The 13,561-nt window shown below is 42.0% G+C and overlaps 1 protein-coding gene across 1 annotated transcript in view; it reads right to left on the bottom strand.

Moving 5' to 3' along the window:
* Positions 1 to 699: 699 nt before the first annotated feature.
* The window catches only part of zfyve26 (zinc finger, FYVE domain containing 26), a 58,808-nt gene continuing 45,946 nt past the window's right edge, over positions 700 to 13,561 (bottom strand). The window contains exons 35-44 of the mRNA XM_034144341.1: positions 13,347 to 13,556; positions 12,968 to 13,183; positions 10,664 to 10,861; positions 7,753 to 7,833; positions 7,541 to 7,668; positions 7,069 to 7,243; positions 6,318 to 6,377; positions 4,793 to 4,975; positions 4,648 to 4,698; positions 700 to 3,427 (exon numbers count right to left, since the gene is read on the bottom strand). Of these exons, the coding sequence (XP_034000232.1) occupies positions 3,215 to 3,427; positions 4,648 to 4,698; positions 4,793 to 4,975; positions 6,318 to 6,377; positions 7,069 to 7,243; positions 7,541 to 7,668; positions 7,753 to 7,833; positions 10,664 to 10,861; positions 12,968 to 13,183; positions 13,347 to 13,556 (1,515 nt within the window). The 3' untranslated portion in view covers positions 700 to 3,214. The remainder of the gene's footprint in view (positions 3,428 to 4,647; positions 4,699 to 4,792; positions 4,976 to 6,317; positions 6,378 to 7,068; positions 7,244 to 7,540; positions 7,669 to 7,752; positions 7,834 to 10,663; positions 10,862 to 12,967; positions 13,184 to 13,346; positions 13,557 to 13,561) is intronic.

Raw genomic sequence — 13,561 nt, forward strand, 5'->3', positions numbered from 1 at the left:
GTAAAAAAAAAAATACAATTATACTTTCTATGACCTTTAGGACTTTTTAAAAGATGATTTAAGACATTTTAATATAAAAAAATACCCTTTTATGTATTACATTACAGCATTTTAAGACTTCCACGGGAAAACTTTATAATATTTATACCGCTTTTATGTCTGTATCTAAACCTAAAGCTACTAGCTGGCTAACGCTGGTTAGCATAAAGTCGAACAACGGGATAACTGTTTCCTATTTCTTGTGCTTTTAGCGGTCATTGCTATGTTCCCGGTGTCCTTTGTTACTTGATGTAAATTGAAATTGTAAAACATTGATAAGGGCTATCGTCACAGTTGAAATTGTGAAATAAAACGGAGAGAAGTGGACATTTTAAATGCAGTTTCAATGGTTAAAATATGCTAAGCTACTGCAGGGATATCAATGTGTTTAGAAAAACGTATAAAAAACGATCTTACCTGCAAATTGAAGGCGTAGATTTCAAGGTGTAAAACATCAGAAACATACATAAAACCCTGAGAAAGTCTGTTAAATGACTCGTATTAAGATGATATTAAGCTGGCTGCTAGCTTGAGCTTCATACTGTACAAACAGTGGTATCCTTTTTTTCACCTAGCTAACTAAAGAATGGCAGGTAAGTAAATAAGTGTATCCCAAAAGGTTAAACTTTCCCATTGCTTTTAAGAAACTATCCACAAATATTCCACATTTTTGTAAATGTTTATTATCATCTTCACAACATGTTATTTTACAGGGGATGAAGAAATCAATTACATTTCAAAATCATTTGTACCTGCATCGTCAAAGCAGTAACTGAATTAGATGTATTTATTTTTTTACCAAAAGAAGTGTATTTACTAAGTTTAAAGTGCGGCAGTGATCAAACAACAGTCAGGAGGATTAGAGTGCAAGAACGTCTTCATTAATCTCTTTCCGTTTGATAGTCTGTCAGCTCATCCTATTATGAACCCCCGAAATGTTGAGTACCCCAATGTTTTATGTTATAAATGTACAGTAGGTGTCCCCAGCACATAGAAACTGCCGGATACTAACTTGCATATGTTGGGCAATTCGTATAAATTGCGTTAATTAGCATATGCAGACAATAGCTATAGGATGGCTTTGCCGATTTGGACACATAGTTTTGGAGAGTAGGCTATTGAGGAAGTTGGAATTTATTTTTGAAATTTTAACCAGAAAGTGTACTCCTGTTGGGCTGATTTTGAGTCGATTTAAAGTTTTCCGGGACTCAAAACTACAATTTTTGATAGATTCAACATCCTCAATAACTTCAGCAACCACACAAAAACTGTCCAAATCGGCAAGCCATTTTTTTGCTATCGTCTGCATATACTATTTATGGAACTTATGCTTATTGTGACATTTTCAAGTTGGCATGCTTGCACTGGACCCGTACTATACATTTCTAACATAAAACTTTGGGGTACTCAAAATGTCCGGGTTCACTAGGCTGGCAACGAGACTACAACATTTACTGTCACAGGAACATCCGTCAGTCTAGTGCAGCAGAGGGAAGCGACACATTATCTTCATCAAAATAAAGAAGACCTTGATTATATCATCAGAAATGAATCTTGCATCCATGAAAAGGCAGTTTCTGCAACATGGTGATTGTTGTGTAAATAAGATCAAAACACGGTTACCTTTTGCACTGCCAGGGTGAGAACACAACATCAAACAGCAAAATAAACCATATGGCAAAAGTTGAATCCCTTTTTTTTTTTTAAAAACCTCATTGACTATGTAAGTTAATCATTGTGGATTTATAGAGTTTAGGCATTATAACAAAGTGTAAAGCATGATTTAAAATTAGGCACACTCTTACCAAAACAGGTTCACACAAGATGAGAAATCAAAACCATATAATGAGAAATCAATTTGATTGACAACATGATCTTGAAGTGGGTCCCTTTCTATATTCAAGCCTTGTAATTGATTAACAACATCTCAAACATACTTATTTTTATTTTTTTTAAATATGAATTCCCCTTACCAAAAGGGAATAATCGCTGAAAGCTGGCCATTAAATGTGCAATATAACATCAGGTAAAACAGTAAACATCTTCATGGGGATTAACAAAAACACAGTACAACATTTGTTCAGTTTCGTGTACCGTTCTTGGCGGACGACATCTCATTGCGGAGTAAATTCACACACATAGAAACGATAAAGACATACAAATTAAACAAAAACAAAAGTCAGAAAACACATTTCGTCAGAGGCCTTCCAGTCAGTTAAAGATATTTTCCCTTTTTGCTGAGGTAGGAGATGAATCTTCGCCCAATACTGAGTCGTAGATATGTTCATGTGTAAGAATCTGTTAGTTGTCGTAACCTTGTTCCCTCTCAAACAGAGTGAAGATGAGAGATACAAGCAAGTAAAGCACGGTGGTGATTGGACAGTTTCAGGGCTGCACAGAGGAAGTGATCATCAGGGTTTTCTAGATGTTTCTACTCAAAGACAAACTCAACTCCAGGCTGGAAATCAGATTGTGTTTCACCTGAGACCACGCCTAGTTTCACAGTGATCCACAATTTAAAAGGGACAGTACACCTTTCAAATAAAAACCTGTGGTGCTTTTTATCAATGTAGATAGTTTTGGTGGAACATCTTAGAAAAATACATCGATGTTGTCTTTCTCAAATGTATTTTTCTATTGTTAAAAATGCCATCTAGTTCTATTATATTGAAATCTCTACGTCGGATACCCAAGTACCTTGAATACCCTAAAAAACTAATTGGAAACCTCCAGAGTGATGTCAAGAAATCATGACCCGGTTACAAAAACAATCCATGTTTTCACGCATGTGGTGATATGGTTTTCAGGTGTTGAAATAAAATAGTTCCTACATGAAATTTAGATTAATATAAAGCACTTCAGGCAAGAGAAAGGATTGTGCATTTCTTATTTTGGTGTGAACTGTCCCTTTAAACTTTTGCAGGTTCAAGTCAAATTTGAGCTCGACACCAAATCTAGTTTAGGTCATCAGTTCACATCGTTGACTTGAATGGCCTTAAATGTGCTATATATAAATGATTACAGTACCAAAAAGTAACATGTGCAACAGCTGCTCTACTGTTACATAAAACCTGCAGTCGTTTCTATCTGAAAGCGTGTTTCTATAACCGTTTTACCCTGGATCCTCTCTTCAGTTTTTAAGTGCTGTTCTGTGAGATCCCTTGTGAATCGTGCTCTACCTGGGGCTGGGTCGGGCCTGGCGCTGCTGAGCAGACTTGCTGTGGTGCTCAGAGAGCCACTGGCTGCAGATGTTCTGCATCACAGAGTCCTGCACTCCCTCTGCTGCCTGCAGGACGTCCTGCACCAGAGGACCGGCGCGACCCGCCTCCAGCTTCACCGCCAGCAGGTACGCCGGGCGCAGCTTGCCGCACAGCAGGTAGGCTTTGATCTGTGATGAGAATGAAAGAAGCATCAATTATTTGTCTTTATTACAACTTTCTGAGCTTATCGGATCATCATAGCATGCACACAATGTACAACAATATCTGTTTCTTTTTGTATTATTTGGCAGACGCTTTTATCCAAAACGACTTACAATAATAATCATGTAGGTACAAAGTGCTAGCATCTTAGCTTCAACTAAGCCAATCCGTTCTAAGTGCTAGTCCATTATTACAATATGTTTCATTGGAGATTTCATTGGTCGAGATGCAGTCGAAAAATGTGTGTTTTCAGTCTGCGACGGAAGATGTATAGACTTTCTGCTGACCGGATGTCGATGGGGAGCTCATTCCACCATTTAGGAGCCAGAACAGCAGACAGTCGTGTTTTTGTCGAGGTGTAGCCGGGTCCATTTTCCATTCCATTTCTATGTAAATACTGTTATATTTGACTATATTCTTTTATTATTTAAAATCTTTTTCTAGTTCTCTATCTGTGTTTTTAATTTAACTTTTATATATGCACCACGACATCAAGTCAAATTCCTCGTACGTGTCAACCTACCTGGTGATAAACATGATTCTGATTGGATCACTGATTTCAGGAGTGAATTTGGCTGGACTAGTCTTTCTAAGGTGTCTACTATTTTCTTCCACTATTGTTATTTAAATGTTTGTCTTCAGTATATTCTATGCTGCATTGTTGAAGGAGCCTGGGACTGGCATAGTAACGCTGTAAATATTGTTTGCCCTTTTCCTATTTTCTTTGCTCTCTTCAAAGCCACACGACTCCATTGACAAAAACAGTCATTTTACCTGAGCCGAATATGAGAGTTAGTGGTCAACACTGCCTCATATGGTTAGTTTGTTTGTGTGTCTCTGGTGTTTTAAAGTCAGTTTGGGTTCACCAAAGTCATACAATGACACTAAAAAAAACTAACCAAGCAGTAGACCAGAAACTCCTGTGTTCTGCAGGGTAAAAGGATTGTTTTTGTCAATGGCAGGTGCTTATGTGTTTTCCATGACACTGATTATAGATAAGTACTTCATACTATCCTACTTGAAAACATCTTCACTACCCCTTATAGGATGACTTTCCCAACAACAATAGCCAAGCCTGAACCAAAGTGACCTGAGAACAGGGTAAACAATCTCTCTATATCTACATAGAACAGCCTTCAGGCAGGAAAAACACTGATAGAGACGAGAATAAAAAGATTGTCTCTACCTTGCTTTCTGTGCTCTTGGCCTCCAGAATGAGGCTTTCCAGATCCTTGGCCTGTATCAGATAAAGAAGGTCAACAAAAGTCTTCAGGACTAAACAGAAAAACACAGAGTCATGATTTGTTATCGTAGCTAAATGTTTTTCTCACATCTGCCGGGCTCTTATCTGCGATGGAGACGCAGCTGAGGATCAGGGCGTCGCAGTCGTTCTTGGTGGCGGTTCCCGACTCCCCGACACATTTCAGGAGCTGCCGCACGGCGCCGTACTGCCGCTGCCGGACGAGTCTCTGCCCGGCACGAACATACAGCGTCTGGGCCTCCAGCTGGAAGTCCTGAGGCAGGGAGAGGGAGAGAAAACAGTTTTGATATAAATCAGGGGTGTCCAAACTACGGCCAGGGGGCCAAATGCGGGCAGCGGACCATTTTGAATCGGCCCTCAATCAGCAAATTAAAAAAGTATAATGACTTAAAGGTGGAGTAGGTACGTTTGAGAAACCGGCTCGAGATCGCTAGAATTTGAAAATACACAACCGGAGAAAATCTGCCACTTCCTTACAGAGCCCCTCCTCCAACACACACGAACGCGCACATGACCAATGAGGGCACGAGATAAGTTTGTGCACGAGATGGAAGGCTGACCGGCAGGTAGGCCATCCAGTTATTTTAGCCGGGCCGGCTCAGATGATTGGTCGTACTTTTTACAGTATTACGGCTTCCACAGATGACATTTTTTTATGGATTTTTTGTCAAAGCATTTAAGATATTCATTGCTATCGGGATGTTAAGAGCATTCCATGGAATATAACAAAAAGTGTATCTCGAGCCGGTTTCTCAAACTTACCTACCCTACATTTAAGTGCTTTGACAAAAATCCATAAATAAATGTCATCTGTGGAAGCCGTAGCGCTGTAAAAAGCACGACCAATCACCTGAGCCGGCCCGGCTAAAATAACTGGATGGCCTACCTGCCTGTCAGCCTTCCATCTGTGCACAAACTTATCTCGTGCCCTCATTGGTCATGTGCGCGTTCGTGTGTGTTGGAGGAGGGGCTCTGTAAGGAAGTGGCAGATTTTTTCCGGCTGTGTATTTTCAAATTCTAGCGCCCTCGAGCTGGTTTCTCCAAAATTACCTACCCCACCTTTAAGTATAATAAGTCTTAAGCTGCCAACACAATACATGAAACCCTCTGGAGAGCTGTTATGTAGGCAGTTGTTTTCTTAAAGCATTTTCAAGTATCAAGAAGAATGAACCTGCATTGGATTGACTTTTCCAACTTATAACAGAACTTATGAGGCAACAAACCTCTAGTGAGTGGCCCAGCTCTTCGTATATTTTTCTGTATGTGGCCCTCGGTGAAAGAAGTTTGGACACCCCTGATATAAATAAAACAGCTTGAGGGAAGTTAGATTTAGAGAGACTTTCTGAATGCCACTTGAAATAAGATTTAAGACCAATTATCAAATACTAAGATGCAAAACAATGTAATAAGGGCTATGGTTTAGGGACAATTATTCTACTTATATTGTTATCTCCTTTAAAACACTAGAATCGAACATGATATGAGTTTTGTAGGTTCCACGTGAAGTTAATGTGAGTTTCTTTAATATTTAAAAACAATAGATGTTACATATGTAGGTAAAATACTGGGCACAGATCACCTCGTCCACAACGTACCTGTACGACTCTATAAGCGATACCAAAACCCTCCTCAATGTTTTTCCCTCCGAGCATCACCTGCAAGAAGACAAATGAAAAAGACACTTAACTTATTTTATCATAAATGATCAACAATATGTTCTTATATCTATAATATAATATATAAGGGATGCGTGTGGCGCAGTGGGTTAGTGCACTGATCTTCGAATCAGAGGATAGCAAGTTTGAGTCCCACTGCAGTCAGCATGTCGTTGTGTCCCTGAGACACTTCACCCCAAATTGCTCCTGTGGGGATTGCCCACAAATATATACAAGTAACATGTAATGTAATGCAAAGAAACAATGAACTATGCCTTATAATAATTGACAATAATTACACATAAGTATTAAATAAATCCAACTTACGACATATTCAATAATGTTATTAAGGGTACTATAAACAATTTTTTTAAAAAGCACATGACTGTTAAGCCTCAAAATACATAAATAAACATATGTGTAACTGATGTTTACACAACATTCATTTTGCTCAGCTCCAACACGACTTACATCAAGGGCATTCAAACATTTTGGGAGCATGTCCCCTTTAAAAAAAATACAATAAAAAACAGAGAAATATATATACATTTATTTTACCTCCTACAAAATTACGACAAATTGTATCCAGGGTTTTAACACATGAGGAAAGACATTTAAAAAACTGAAATGCATTGAAAATCATCAACGCATTTAAAACTCATTACTGTTATAATAATAAGATGACCCTCACCTTGCAGGCGACCTCCACCTTCACGGGGCTTCCTCCGAACAGGGTGGGGGGGGCGCTGGCTCCGGGGGATTTGGGGGAACATTTTGCCGTCTGAGGAGACTTCGGAGAGACGGCGCTCTCACAGCGGTGCAGGAAGCGAGTCACCTCCAGCTGCAGCTCGATGGTGTTCATATGCCTGCATGAATTAAGAGAAAAATAGTATATGGTAAATACTCACTCTAAATGTGAGAAACGTCAGGTAAAACAGGTCATTTATAAAGTGTCGTTTTTCTTACTGTAATTATTTTTTTACTCATTTTCAATTATTTGTACTCAATCCAATTGATCAACGTGTAAAGGAATAGTAAGGTAATGGATTATCTCGGATAATACAGTAGAAATGGCTGAGGGCTATGGGGCTTAACAGGTTAAAGAAGCAAACATGTAGGTTTATTTCCCTCACATTCATTAAAATAAGAATATATGTAAAGACCTGGAGACGTCACTGGAGGACATCATCTTCCTGAAGGAGTTGACCTGCGACCTCCTCTTCCCGCCCCCTCGGCCCTGCTGCTCCTGCAGGAACGTCCTCAGGTGCTCTTTGGCCCGGACCAGCCAGCTCTGCACAGGTGAACAGGTTAAGGTCAGGGGTCAGGGACTACTTTCTCTCAGATGTAAAGAAGGTTTTGTGAGAGGGATGTATACCTGGTTTTCTCCCAGCTGCAGGTAGGAAGTGGCTCCATGAGTGAAGAATCTGATACAAGTCATGGCTGCTCGCACGTGATCCTGCACGGGTACACAGCATGTCACACACAAACAGTATTATTTAATTATCTCAAAGAAAATGTTACAACAACAGCACAACACTGCTTTCCCATGCAAAATCATTAAAGGTAGGGTAGGTAAGAATGGAGAAACCAGCTCGAGTGCGCTAGAATTTGAAAATACACAACCGGAAAAAATCTGCCCCTTCCTTCAGACTTCCTTCCAGAGCCCCTCCTCCAACACACACGAACGCGCACATGACCAATGAGGGCACGAGATAAGTTTGTGCACAGATGGAAGGCTGACAGGCAGGTAGGCCATCCAGTTATTTTAGCCGGGCCGGCTCAGATGATTGGTCGTGCTTTTTACAGTACTACGGCTTCCACAGATGAAATTTTTTTATGTATTTATTGTCAAAGCATTTAATGTATTCATTGCTATCGGGATGTTAAGAGCATTCCATGGAATATAACAAAAAGTGTTTCTGAAGTGAGTTACCTACCCTACCTACAAATATAAACTTTTGTATTTCTATCTTTTTTTACATTTTTGGGCATGTTTTTAATAATACATTTTATATGAAAGGCGCCTTTCAAGGCTCTCAAGGTCCATTATATCAGAAGGTATGACATTGTGTGTGTGTGACAGTTCCTCTATCTTCAATTAAATAAGAAAAAAACATCTATATAAATATAAGAAGCTAAGTTAAAAAGGTGAGTGTGCAATATCGATAAAATAAAATAAATTAGAATAAAAAAAGTAAAAAATGAAATACAGTATTTAAGATTGACTGTATAGAGCAGTGGTTCCCAAACAGAGGGTCAGGACCCAACAAGGTTTATTTCCTGCAAAATATTGGCGTACAGAGAGGATGTCGAAAACCTGACATCTTGGTGCCAGGATAACAACCTCCATCTCAACGTCAGCAAAACAAAGGAGCTGATTGTGGATTACAGGAAGCAGCAGGGAGAGGGACACGCCCCCATCGCCATCAATGGGACTACGGTGGAGAGAGTCAGCAGCTTCAGGTTCCTCTGGGTCCACATCACTGAGGACCTGACATGGACTCTTCACACCACCACCATCACCAAGAAAGCTCGACAGCGGCTCTTCTTCCTCCGCAGGCTGAGGAGGTTCAACATGGACTCCAGGATACTCTGCAACTTCTACAGGTGCACCATAGAGAGGATCCTGACCTTCTACAGGTGCACCATAGAGAGCGTCCTGACCTTCTACAGGTGCACCATAGAGAGCATCCTGACCTTCTACAGGTGCACCATAGAGAGCATCCTGACCTTCTACAGGTGCACCATAGAGAGGATCCTGACCTTCTACAGGTGCACCATAGAGAGGATCCTGACCTTCTACAGGTGCACCACAGAGAGCATCCTGACCTTCTACAGGTGCACCACAGAGAGGATCCTGACCTTCTACAGGTGCACCATAGAGAGGATCCTGACCTTCTACAGGTGCACCATAGAGAGGATCCTGGACCTTCTACAGGTGCACCACAGAGAGCATCCTGACCTTCTACAGGTGCACCACAGAGAGGATCCTGACCTTCTACAGGTGCACCACAGAGAGGATCCTGACCTTCTACAGGTGCACCATAGAGAGTATCCTGACCTTCTACAGGTGCACCGTAGAGGGGATCCTGACCTTCTACAGGTGCACCATAGAGAGGATCCTGACCTTCTACAGGTGCACCACAGAGAGCATCCTGACCTTCTACAGGTGCACCACAGAGAGGATCCTGACCTTCTACAGGTGCACCATAGAGAGGATCCTGACCTTCTACAGGTGCACCATAGAGAGGATCCTGACCTTCTACAGGTGCACCACAGAGAGCATCCTGACCTTCTACAGGTGCACCACAGAGAGGATCCTGACCTTCTACAGGTGCACCATAGAGAGGATCCTGACCTTCTACAGGTGCACCATAGAGAGGATCCTGACCTTCTACAGGTGCACCACAGAGAGCATCCTGACCTTCTACAGGTGCACCACAGAGAGGATCCTGACCTTCTACAGGTGCACCACAGAGAGGATCCTGACCTTCTACAGGTGCACCACAGAGAGTATCCTGACCTTCTACAGGTGCACCGTAGAGGGGATCCTGACCTTCTACAGGTGCACCATAGAGAGGATCCTGACCTTCTACAGGTGCACCATAGAGAGGATCCTGACCTTCTACAGGTGCACCATAGAGAGTATCCTGACCTTCTACAGGTGCACCACAGAGAGGATCCTGACCTTCTACAGGTGCACCATAGAGGGGATCCTGACCTTCTACAGGTGCACCATAGAGAGGATCCTGACCTTCTACAGGTGCACCATAGAGGGGATCCTGACCTTCTACAGGTGCACCATAGAGAGGATCCTGACCTTCTACAGGTGCACCATAGAGGGGATCCTGACTGGCTATCTGTGTTATTGTGTTGCTCTGTTGGAGAAGCCTGTGATCTAAGATTTTCATCGGCATAACTACACTGTAGCTATGTTCGTATGACAAAATAAAGAACCTTGAAACCTTGAAACCTTGATAGTTTAACTCCTTTAGGAATCAGAACATGCTTTTTATTAAGGGTTCATAAGAAAAAAGGGTAATTTTACCTCGAATTTGTGGAAAATAAACGCTTTTCTAACATACCTTTAAAGGTAAATTAAGAATGTATAGGTAATAAAAGTATTGCTTTAACCAAAAGGCACAACAACCCATGTTTTCTAGGTGTAATAACTGTCAGGTTGCTTATGCACAGAGCATATGTAGCTTTCTTTTTGTATTTAAATCAAGCCACGGACCTCACCACTTTCTCTTTGTCCTTTTCAAATGATAAATAAAGGCTCTGACCGTCATGAACTGCTGCAGCTGGTAGAGGGTGTTGAAGTATCCTCTCCTCTGCAGGAACTGGCAGGAGGCGATGAGGTACCGGCTGCAGGTCTCCAGACCCGGGTCCAGTTTCTCCATGATGCTCTGCAGAGAGCCGAGCCGCCCTTTCTCCAGACTGGGCTGCAACACACCCTCCAGAAACACCTCATCCGGGCACTCCTGAGACGTAGGAAAAATAAAAACACATGTCAGACTTATAGCAGGTTAGACGAAGAAGGGGCAGTCCTATTCACACTTAATGCCCTGCTAATATCTGTTTTCTAAAAAGGGTCTGATCAACCTAGACAGCTTGTTTTTTTTGTATAAGTGTAACCGGTGTCGATAAGCGGTGTCTGCGTTGTGTTTAATGTTGCTGATGGATGAGACCCGAGCCAGCATACAGTCGAGGCGATCGCCGTTTATTCACTGACAATATACAACAAGTCAGTATTAAATGTGTTTTCCCTCATGATTGTGGGGGAAACTTCTGAAGCAATTGGAATCAGGACTCAGAGAGAGACACGAGGAGAGCTGGAGCTTTGATGGCAAGCACTGACGGTTTATTTGGAGCTTCGGCCGGAGAATTCACAAGACATGTCACGGGTCACGAGTTGACCACACGGTTGAGATGCCACAATCAATTCTGAAGACCCCTCCTGTAGCTCCAGGTTTTAACTAGTTCAGAGTGTAATAATCAACATTCTTCAATAGATAGACTAAACAGCTGAGGGACACTGAATCACATTTGTTGTCACTTATGGCTCGAGGTCATCTACACCCCGAGAAGGATGTGTTCCAGGTGTCCCACAACAATAACTATTTCTGACCGACAGTTGCCCGGTCATAAACTGGCAACATCAACAATATGCTAGGACAGCCCCTCCTTAAGGGGAGATAACGGCTGCTCAAGGTTGGTCAGCTGCATCAGAGGGCGAAGGAGGACATGCAGGGCAAATTATTCCCCAACAATGATGACTTCTCTCACGTGGAACATTTACAAAAAGGGAAGAAGCAAACGTGAGGGACACAATATGAAGGGGGGGGAAGTCCCCACAGAAATAATCTCCTGAGTACAGTGACTACATTCTGGAGGTTCCGCCCACTGATTCTAGACCTAGTCAGGTATTGAACGTTTAATAAATAAAGAACACAGAATTATTCAATACAAAACACCACTGCGTATTTACAACTGTTACATAAACAGCGTACAAAAACATACTTTTATTAAATGTTATTCTAAACAGAAATCCTGTTCACTGCACAGAGTTTAGGGAACATGACATCCTGCCAAATTTGAGATCTTAGCAACAGCTCATTGTCAAAGAATATCTGAATCTGGGTCAGATGATTCCAGACAAATTAAAGCACAAAGTAACATTTTGAATTTCAGACGCACACCTGGTGCCATTTGTTCATGCATCTGACATTCAAATGAAATGATCACTTTAAAAAGGTGCTTTGCCTTAAGAGGACTATAATGTTGACATCCAAAAATCTCCATAAAATTACACATTTGCATAATTTACCATTCTTACCGACTCATTTTCTGAAAAACAACTTCAGTCCTGATCATCTCTAACAAAAATGTAAATATTCTACCTTTTAAAAGCTATTTTTTCAACCTAATTCTAGTGTTATTCTTACGGCCCGTCCACACGGCGGCGTGCGTTGACGCTTCTGCCCATTCACTTTGAATGGGGTGACGTCACGCTTTGCCGAACTGCATTGTGGTTCCGTCGCTTCGCGTTGCTCGCTTCAAAAGTAGAGCAATGTTCTACTTTTGAAGCTTCAACGGAAGCGTCAGCCAATCAAATCATATGCCAGTACAAGCTCTAGCCAACCAAACCGCGTGCTTGTGTGTCCGGGGCGGGAGATTCATGTGATTGGTTGTTGGTCGAGTGTATACGGACACGCCCACCGGCAAGCTTCAACGCACGCTGCCGTGTGGACGCTGCGTAATATAAGCAAATCTTTAATAGCTAAATATATATTATAATGCATGATTTTATGCTGTTTTTAATTAGATGTATTCCTTTAGGGTCTTAGTGTCTGTATTTTGTCTAAACACTTTATCATAAACTTACTTTAGAAGGTTTCAAAATCTAGAAAAAAAAAAATTAACTACGCTTTACAAACACGGCCAAAATGATTAAAACATTTCTAATTAAATAGCCAGACTTGTCCCTAGCGATGCACAAGGGTTTACCGCACTGCATGTTTAATTAACAACCTCTAATTGGGCCTGAATGTCTTCATAATTAATGAAAGAAACCACCAGTGCCTCACCTTGTTGAGCAGGTAGGTGAGCGCCTCCGTCATGCAGTCGTGTCTCATGTAGAAGCTGACGAGCGCCAGGTGTGTCCCGAAGGTGTTCAGGTAGAAGAGACACTCCTGCTGCCGGACGCCCTGCAGAGGAGCCTCGCTGCGATCAGAAGGACCCGAACACTCACTCAGAGCCTCCTCCAGATCCCTGAGGGACGCCAGGATGTCCTCACCTGGAGACTACACACACACACACACACACTGATTGGGTTGTTTGATATGAGAGAGCTGGTATTCGGTATGTTTGCAAGTTGCATGATTCCGCTAAGCACATATTTTCGGCATATGCATGGTTTCCAATGTAGGATTTCTTTGCTAAAAAAATGAGACTTCTCCCCCTTACCGAGTTCAGATTGAGCTGCACGGTGTTCTCCAGGTGCTGCACCACCTCCTGCAGCAGTAAGGGCCCCAAGTTCAGCTGGTTCCTGTCCAGAGGGGCCTTCAGGAAGCGGGAAAACTTCTCCCTGGCTCCAGAGAGGTTTCCTGCCTTCAGACAGGCCATCCCCCACGCCTGCCACACACCCCCTGTCTCCAGACCACTCTTTGTAGACACCTAGG

This window comes from Trematomus bernacchii, unplaced genomic scaffold (genome assembly GCF_902827165.1).
Source record: "Trematomus bernacchii unplaced genomic scaffold, fTreBer1.1, whole genome shotgun sequence".
In the NCBI taxonomy this organism is placed as follows: Eukaryota; Metazoa; Chordata; class Actinopteri; order Perciformes; family Nototheniidae; genus Trematomus; species Trematomus bernacchii.